Source organism: Anneissia japonica, unplaced genomic scaffold (assembly GCF_011630105.1).
Source record: "Anneissia japonica isolate Jap-2015-1 unplaced genomic scaffold, ASM1163010v1 scaffold5_len213053_cov157, whole genome shotgun sequence".
NCBI lineage: Eukaryota > Metazoa > Echinodermata > Crinoidea > Comatulida > Comatulidae > Anneissia > Anneissia japonica.
The window spans coordinates 183949-193726 of record NW_022740246.1 but is presented as its reverse complement, the minus strand read 5'-3'; the positions used below and the strand labels follow the sequence as shown (position 1 = coordinate 193726).

The 9778-nt window shown below is 35.3% G+C and overlaps 1 protein-coding gene across 1 annotated transcript in view; it reads left to right on the top strand.

The window, feature by feature from the left end:
* Window positions 1-3936, top strand: part of LOC117118219 — a 23194-nt gene extending 19258 nt beyond the window's left edge. Inside the window, exons 2-5 of the mRNA XM_033262739.1 lie at window positions 915-1020; window positions 1661-1820; window positions 2565-2679; window positions 3512-3936. Of these exons, the coding sequence (XP_033118630.1) occupies window positions 915-1020; window positions 1661-1820; window positions 2565-2679; window positions 3512-3727 (597 nt within the window). The 3' untranslated portion in view covers window positions 3728-3936. The remainder of the gene's footprint in view (window positions 1-914; window positions 1021-1660; window positions 1821-2564; window positions 2680-3511) is intronic.
* Window positions 3937-9778: the final 5842 nt, after the last annotated feature.

Below are 9778 nucleotides of genomic sequence, written 5' to 3'. Positions count from 1 at the left end.
TATATATATATATATATATATATATATATGCCTATATATATATAGTATGCACACATGAAAGACCAATTGTCATAATGCATTGAAAATTGTCAAAATATTGTGGAACATTAACCACATTATCTACATTAAATGGGCGAGTACCAATTACCAATCTCATCTACTGTTTTTGAAAGTGCTTAATAGTCTGTTCACTGCTCAGCCATAAAAAAAGAAATTTCATATATATATATATATATATATATATATATAATTATATATATAGTACATATGTATAGTACATACATAATGTATATATGTATAATTATGTATAAGTATTTCAGGCTCATCTTTCAAGTAGCAGTGCATACCGTCGCTAGGTGTCAGTAGTGTGTAAACGCACCTTAATACAACACGTCCACTTTAATGGTTTTCTGAGAATCAAATGAGGTTAACGAGCCAGTAAACATCTATTGCAGTTGTGCGTTTACACTAGACTAATTTTCCCAATGTGTAAAACAAAATAAAGAATAAGAAATGAGATCTTAACGCGTTGTTATGCACTGTTTATTGCATGCGCCCAATTCTCTTGAATACCACATTTAGAGTAGCTTAGTTGTAATGTGGACTGTCGTAACTTTTAATCAGTATTTAACTTACATATTTTTGCAATTTATAGGCCTAATTGTTGAAGCTAAATAGTTTATTACCCTATGATATCCTGTTGCTCACACATTGTGTTGAATCTAAGACTTCACATTTATTTATTGATCAATCAATAAAAACAGATAAAAAAGACAGGATATAATAAAAATGATGAAAAAAACAACCAAAAAAATAATCAAAAGAGCTTGAAATCTACTTGTTAATTGTGTGCTGTTGTTTGATGTTGCACATTTCAATTATCTATTTCCTTTCTTTATATTTTTAATGGATAGAGAGGATCGGGATGGCATGACGCATTAGGCGAGACTACTTTTCACTGTTGGCCGTTAGACGCTGGAGATGAGGACAAAAACAATTACATTAATTGTGAGGAAAAAGGTAATCTAATTTCTTGTGATTTGCTTCCCCTGGTCCCCCCTGTATTATCCTTTGCTTCTGTATTATCATTTGTGATTTTAAGGTTTTTACTGCTCCTTCACTTGGAAGTTTGCTTTATTGTTTGGTTTTGAGATGATATTTGGCATGGTGACGAATGCAATGGGAGGAAACATTTTTTTTTCATTATCAGTGGTTGCCCAGGTGAGAAAGACCTGTCTATCCCCTCCAACGTTAGGGAAAAAAATTTAGGGTTGGATTGTACTTTTGTAAAGGATATTTAAGAGAAATTAATTTTGTGTTTATTCCAATATATTTAGGATGTTAATTTTATAACCCAATAGTTTCATTTAATTGTCAGATATGATCATTCCAGGTAATAATAAGGTTTTTATCGATTTGAAGTCTTCCTAAATAACTGACGTTTTTTTTTACTACATCGAGGGTTTCACTACCAACATGAAAATTCAACTAGGAAAATTGGCGAATAGCCTATTTCTATTTTAAATTAATATAAGTTTTGTTTTGCTAGAAGTTACACGCAATTTATTGAGGGGTGCGCCAGTGCTCATTATCGATTGTGCTTTAGGAATACAAAATTTGACTTTTTAAACAATAGATATTTATTTTGATATTCCAACAGGCTTATCGTTTTCTTGGGTAGAAAAACCTCCCACAACAGTTACAGCTGAAAAAACGTTCGAAGTCAAGTATTCTATCACCGCTAATGATAAATTCTTCGAGTGGGCTATCAACCCAGATTCGGAGTACGCTCGGGATTACGGTATCATTCTTAATTTCAGGTAAGAACTGTTATTAACAGTTCAAATCTAGGCCTATTACAAGGAGGATGTGTTTGCCATATATTACTATTTACATTATGACAAAATGTATAATTATCAATATAATTATTATAATTGTACTATTTTATAATTTAATATGTAGGCTTATATACAATATGTAATATGTCTATATATGTAATTAGCCCAATAGACCAATTATCACCATCATCATTATGTGCGCTATTTAAACATAAAAAAGAGGCCTATGCGTATTTATATAAAAATAAATTAACCCGGTTGGCCGAACGGTTAAGACAGGGGAACCGTGACGTACAGCCATAATATCGGCGTTGGTTCGAACGGCACGCTCGCCTATGGTTCTGGTGGTGGAACAAGTCTTCTCGGATAAGGACTATAAACCGTAGGCCCAGTGTACACAATTGGCTCGTGTGCACTTTAAAGAACCCAGTACATCATTCGAGAAGAGTAGGGAGTTATCCCGGTGTACTGGTCCATTTCTAGTCCCCGTCCGGTCACAGAAGGAGCATTTACGTCGCGGCCCATGTCAGGTATCCATCACCTGCAAATCCTTCTACCACACTACGTAAGCAAGATGATACACACTAGCTACGTAGTGACTCGATAAGAAGAAGAACCCGAGTTTGTGTGTTTACTTCAATGATTAAAAACAGTTATACTGCTCTGATGTGACTTTCATTTTTTATTAAACTTTATTATTTAAAGTAATAATTTGATTCATTTCAGTTCTATAGCCCTGGCAAAGGAATTTTGTTATAATGTGTCCTGCCCAGCTGAGGACCAAAACACGGACAATTGCTGTTTGCATCATGTTAATGTCCACTCGTGTCCACAGGATGAGGTAACCTAAGAATCTCCATTAAATTAGCAGGCCAATGTGTTGTTTAAGTTGTAGGTTGATGTTATAGGACGTAAAAGAAATTATTTTGATTATTAGGCTTAATGTCATGCAGTCAAATATATTGTTTTTATGTACTATATAGTTTTCCAATGACTCATTAGAAAAATTAGAAAATAATAACGTCCTAGTTGCAAATGGATATTTATACTAGCATCCATGGCTTAAATAAATCTAATAAAAAAAAAAACCCTATTCACAGTTCGGATTCAAGAGGGGCTAGTCACCCTCCAAAAATTTGGTTACTTTCTTATAGGGGAAAAAAGAAAATCACATTGAAATTTGCCTAAGCCGGGACCGTCGGTCGACGAATCAATGTCCGCGCTTTGTCATAAAATCGGGTTGGTTGACCGACGAGGGTTGGCGCTCTGTGTGCCGGGCTTAAGTGTCTACTTAAGCTGCATTTTGATCAGATCCGCCGAACGCAAGCGTCCCTATTCTTACACAATGGTTCGATTTTTTGATCGGTTCATTAGGCCTTCCGATCCGAAAATCCGGATTCGGTGTGAATGTAGGCCTACCTTTAGGTCTCATAGAGGTGCCATCGTCATTAAAATTCCTACCAGAACCCCAATGATGGTGTGGCTAAAATGGGCTGGACTCTTGATCTGTAATAGTCTCTCCCTGGCGTTCTGCTCGAATTCCTGGACCCGCTAATGATTCCTAAATACCTTAGGCCTCCTCCACGTCGACAGGACTGCATTTTGGTATACTTAGAGAGTGCCATTAAAACAGTCTTGAATGACGCTCGTAATAAATCTGTTCTTGTTTTTAGATAAAGGGTACTATCTGTGGACCATGGATTCCTCCGAACGGTGAAATATTTACTCACACCCAAGAGGAGGTTGGTAACTTAGCATCACCAGTATGGACTACCGATGTCGCATTACTCACCCCGGGATTGACTTCAATCATTGCACACATACGGATAGGCAACATTCAGGCAGCTCTACACTACGCGCTGGAGGTAGAAGAGGCAGTCGGTAAATAACCATACTTGTTTTTAAATGTTATATCACGATCCTATGTTAGCAACCATCAAGTCAATTCAAAACTGTTTTTCCCTGGTGAACTTTTGACGTTCCTTCACATTCATTTATCCATACATAAACCATGCATTGTTTCCCTGTCTAACATATCGAACACCTCCACTGTTATGTTTGGTCGTCGTCATATTTTGTTTTCTTTGATTTACAGTTTTATAAATGAAATTTAGTATTCTTAACCACATTCTTAAGATCACTTGAAATGTTACACACATTTTTCCCCACTGTTCGAACAATCTTTTTTGTCACCAAGCGACCGAAGTCCAACACCTGTTTTGCCAGTTGGTGTAGGAAACAGCATGATCACGTGAACAGCTGTAGGATGTAAGAAAATATCGACTTCGAATTCTTCATATTTCGCACGTTACGCATCGGTGCAACGCACAGAGTTTAACTCAATCTGTTAACTCAAAGCCTCTGCTCTAACTCCCAAAATGTTATATTTTAAACTAAAATCAAAGATGGAGTCGTATCTTTCCGATCATTTGTAGTGGTGGAGTGCGAGAGTGTTTATTTAGGAGGCAAAATATTAATCAAAGCTTTAAGTATCGAAAGGAAGGCATTTCATGATGGTTTGTCCTTTTTGTGAAAAGAATGAATAAGTCTTACTGTTGTCATCATACTCTAGACCTATGTATTCTTCCTATTTGGAAAACTTGATTATTCACTGTTGTTCTCCCTTTTACCAAAGCTTTTCCTATATTTTATCATAGACATAAATTGTTAAATATAAGTCGTTCCAAATCCACACGCTACCATTCAGACAATTATATGGTGGTTAGCAAATTTATAATATTTTAACTGTAAGTCGAATGCTAACTTATTTATATAGACATACACTTTAAAAGCACACACTGCAACGGAGCATTTCCCATGCCACATTATTGTTTTATGAGTACTCACAAAAGTCAATACTATACACACTAATTTAATTCCAAGTACTCGTCTTGTGAAGAGAGGTAAAGCGATAAAGTACCTTCCTTGCCCAAGGATAAAGACAATGTGACTTACGTCCGATTCGAACTCACGACCTTTTAAATGAGAGCCCGAATCCATATTACTGCGCCACATGGTTCCAACCAATTGTTACGTCCTGGCACACTGACAACGTCTAGTTTAATTACATTAATGTATTTCATACGCCACATCTTTCGTTTATACTCTAAAGATTTAGTCATTTAGATGAGTGTATTCTGACAGTTATGCGCAATCAAAAACTGAAATGATATTAGCGAGCCTACTTTTGAAAATACTATGTTTATTATGGTGCTCTCATCTCAATGTAAAAGTCTAAAGCAACCCAAACTTCGTCTCTCTCCTCCCTTTTAAAGAAACACAACAAGTGTACAAATATTATGCTTCGCGTTATCTTAGCAAATCCGGAATGTTTAATTTATTTACTTGAATGTGTTGATGTCTTCAAATTTTCAATGGCCTGATTGAATTGTAAATAATCCCCAACATAATTAGACCGCCAAAACGAGAAATTTAGAGCATTGGGATTTATTTACTGTATCAAATTTATTATTCACATTCATGAGATAATTCAATTTTCTGTTAGAACCATGTCATCGCTTTTGTGCATGCGTTGTTGAGTTGGATAATAACATCGTCAGATATTATATTTACCAGAATGCAAATTTCGTCGCAATTACGTCAACACAGAGTGCCGGTATCTAACGTTGCCGTTCCATCAACACTGACAGAACGTCGCAGTCGCGTCAATACAAGCATCTCACGACGCAGTTATCGAATTCCGGAAGACAAATAGACCGATGATGACAACACCTGCATTATTTTATCGGGGTGGAACTTTATATACTAGAACACTCCCACCTGCTTGGCTGGAATTAAAGTAAATTAACGAAGATGTTTGGTCGTAATTAGAGATCTACGGAAACGTCAAACGAAATTAACAGGAATATCTTAGGCCTAATATAATGAACGGAAGCGTGCTCAGTTGTTCATCACTGGCGATCACACTAAGAATTCATACAATGCCAAATTTGGCGTTCACTCGATTATAATACGATTATTTATTACCATAAAATTGTTATTAAAATTCATTTTATAATTATAAGTAATAATAATATGCTATCAATTGTTGGTAGTCATTGACTAGGCAATCAAAGTTGGTGTAAATACTTCTTATGATTATTAGATAGAAATGAGTAATCGTCCTGTTAATCTAAGCATACTATTAATTATCCTTACTAATTTAACATAAATCTGAACAAACAGAAGTGTGTGGTCGTTTTTTCCATTGTTTTCTTACCCTTTCTTTCTATTTTTTCTGTTTACCTTCTTTCCCCTTTCATTTTCCTTTTTATTGGTATCCTTATATTTTCTTTCCTTTTAGGCCTATATTCCTTCCTTCCTTATTATACCTTACATTATTTTTTCTAAAGTAAAATGTAGTAACTCATTTTGGGCTTGGCGTTTGGGTCCCTGCGAAACTGCTGTTCAGTCAGTGGTGCTTTTTGTACTTTTCATTGAGTGGACTACGTTCTTTATATAATATGCTTACACATAAACCATCCGCCGATTAAACGTACTCCCCATTATCCTTAACACAAACAGTGGATCCGCAAGTTTTAACCAACTATGCCATTCTACTATCTACTGAAAATGCTAAAGAATTGGAAGAAAATAACACTAAAATGATTAAAAAAAAATATTACACACCATTTCTCTTTTGACATAGGCCTACCATTTTCGACATTCGACATTGATTTGCAATTATTCACTGCATTGATGGATGAATCCAAGCGCTTAGCAGTACACCTAATCATACGCTATATGCTTGAGATTTCTGTTATGTCTGATAATAACAATAATGTATTAACTCGATTTAGTTTTAAAACTCAACCTTCACCGCGTGTACTTTTGATATGATACTTTCCGCTCAAGTTGGCTTTCATGACAGTTATGTTCAACCTGTTCTATGATATATCTTAATCAAACCATGACAACTCGTATTAGCTTATATTCTGATTTTCATTTTTTGTCAGGTAGATACTAAGCCACAACTCTCTTCGTCTCTTACCTTGTACTTGATTCAATTGACTTACGCTGGAGACTCTTATGTATTGCCAATTAAATTTGGTTAGAAACAAGTATGCCTAATGATACTCGTTATCTCATTAGCCGGGAACTGATGAGTTACGGCATTCCTCAAAAATTCTAAACTCAACATCTATAATTTTAACATAAATAGGAAATTGTTAAGATAATGATAAATGCTCAGACTTGAGCCCATCCTCAAGCTATCAAACATTGTGATAGGTCTGTGTGCCACTCCATTTTCTTTTTTTTTTCTCAAAATGACTTCCATTCCGTTTATAACTTCTATTCGTGATACTGTCCATCATTTTCCATCATAGACCTTTAAGTTTTCCCGTAAACTAAATGCAATGGTAGGCCTAACTCACGCTTAATAGGAGTCTGTTGTAGTTTAACACTTAAAAATAGACAATACGTGCATTTATATTTCTTGATTAAGCAATGAGTTCACACTCAATGCTTAATGGACGATGACCGTATTTTATGTGAACTACAGTATACATCTGAGGTTGCTATATAGACCTATCAATCATGATTTTGATGATCAATTTGGGGTTTCGTTATGAGGCTACCATGGAGAAATTAAAAAAGTGTAGAAGTTCCTTCTTATTGCACCATTTTTAAAATTCTGTTGACAGTAACGATAACGGTAGACTGGTGGTGTAAACTGGCACTTTCCTCCAGGGTTGGCGCAGCGTGGATCTTGGGGGAGGGGGCAGGAACCGTTGGTGGAGAGAGATGGCCCCTGTGGAAAAACCACAATTCGTCGGGGAGAAAAAATGTATGTATTTTTTACATAGGCCTATAGGCCTATTATTAGACCCCAAACCGATTAAATAAGTCTCTGAAAACCCTAAATTGTCATATTTTTCGGGGGCTTTAGACATACGCCGGACCATGCCCATATATTTTCGTCGGGGACATTGGTCCCCTTCGGGGAACTGGAACCCCTCGTCGGGCAAACTGGCGCCACCATTCCTCTCTCCAAAATCCTGAAAGTAATGCTTTTAAATACAATGCCAATCTTGTAGAACAGACTCGTCAGTTTTCTAAAGCCATCCAATAAACGATTTCTTCATGAAATTAGAGAGGTTTGTTGATGTTGCTGATGTTACGCATACGGTTTCAATGTGTTCTTTAAAGTATATCGAACTGTTTACTAAAATTTTCCGTCCAATTTTAGGCTACAGTGTACTCAAAAGCTGAGTGCTAACTTCTGAAGGAAAGTTCGTTGTATACAATAATCTATATTAGTATTACCCCCAGGCCTCTTTATCACGTTATTAATTTTCAGGTCAGCGTGAATGCGAGTTCCCTTGAGTGTTTAAAACAGGTACTGTGAGTGAAATCTTTTGTGAAACAAAGTTTGCAAGACAAAGAGTGCAAGACAACAAACAGAAGTCGCTTAGACGTTTTTTGTTGAAGGTACTAGTTTAAGTAACTTTGTGTAAATATACATAAGCGCAGACCTACTTTCTTCCAGTTGCTATAGTGTTCTGACTATGCACCGTCGATATAAATATCTCTCAGTACTTTGAGAGCACACGCGTGTAAAATACGATGGCACAGAGCAAATTCACACCTGTATAGAATTTAGATAGGCTTAGATTGACAGTTTGTAAAAAAGGGCACGGGGCACAACAGTGTATTTATTATCAAATTAATTGTTGTTGTTGGTGGATCTCTCTTCAAATAATTCATGGGTGAATTACCGTAAGTGTGTGGTTTTATCGATGCATATAAAAGGTAGATACTAGTCTACCGACATAGTACCTTATCAACATCTAGGCATTCTAAATAAGGTCTGCATTCTTACCTTTACACCCAATTCTATGCCTATTAAGAATGTCAGTAAATTATTTATTGGATAATTAATTTTAACAGTGGTATTTATTAGCCTCCGTTGAATATGCATTAGTAGGCTAGGGCTTAGAACTTACTCAGCATAGAGTCTATTTTATACTTATTATGATTATCATCACTATCATTATCATCATCGTCATTATCATTATCATCATCGTCATCATCATTATCATCATCGTCGTCATTAACATCACCAACAACATCATTATCTACGTTATTATTATTAGTAATAAGTTTATTATTATTAAAAACAATATACATAAAACTATGGGTAGTAACTTCTGACTGTGAAATAGGCCTACATAGTTCAGAGCTCTTGTAAAATGAGCAGAAAATTATTCCTGCGTACTGCCCGATATCGGCGGAAATCAATGCATCCTCTGTGTCCCCAGCCCATATGTGACTGTTATTGAATTGGACAAATAGAGTAATTGTATTTTGATTTACTCTGTCCCTACTTATGTCTCTATTACCATTGATTTTACCGTATTTCATTACTATAAACAAATTTGAGTGTGACTATCTATAAATAATTAGTGACTGATTACTTACAATCCTCATCTTTGACGTCACCAATTGTGGTTGCTTCAATGTCAGTTGAAGTCAATCAAAAAGTTCATTTATCTTGATCTTTATTCGGGATTATTATCATCATCAAATTGGGAAAATTACGCAATTTAGATGCAGATTTATCTCACCTTTCGCTAAGAATAGTAAAGAGCTAATCAACAATTAGTTTTCAATGAATATAATTATGTTTGTTTAATTATTTTTATCAACTGTCGACATACTGATTATGTTTGTATAATAAGCATCATTTATTCTCCTACTGTTGCCTTAATTAGCACCCCAATTTCCAGCTATTAGCTATTTGGTCATCTCTGCCTATCATTATCAAACATAAGACTTTCTCCTAATAACTTTCTTATGAATCTAAGATACCATTTTCTTAAATAGCTTCTCATTACCTTGTAATTAATTGCCATGTTCTAGTTTCTTTCTAATTTGTACTGTTTTCGTTTTTTTCTTTTTTTTTTTTTTTACTTTGCATTTTTTTTTTTGTTTTTTAA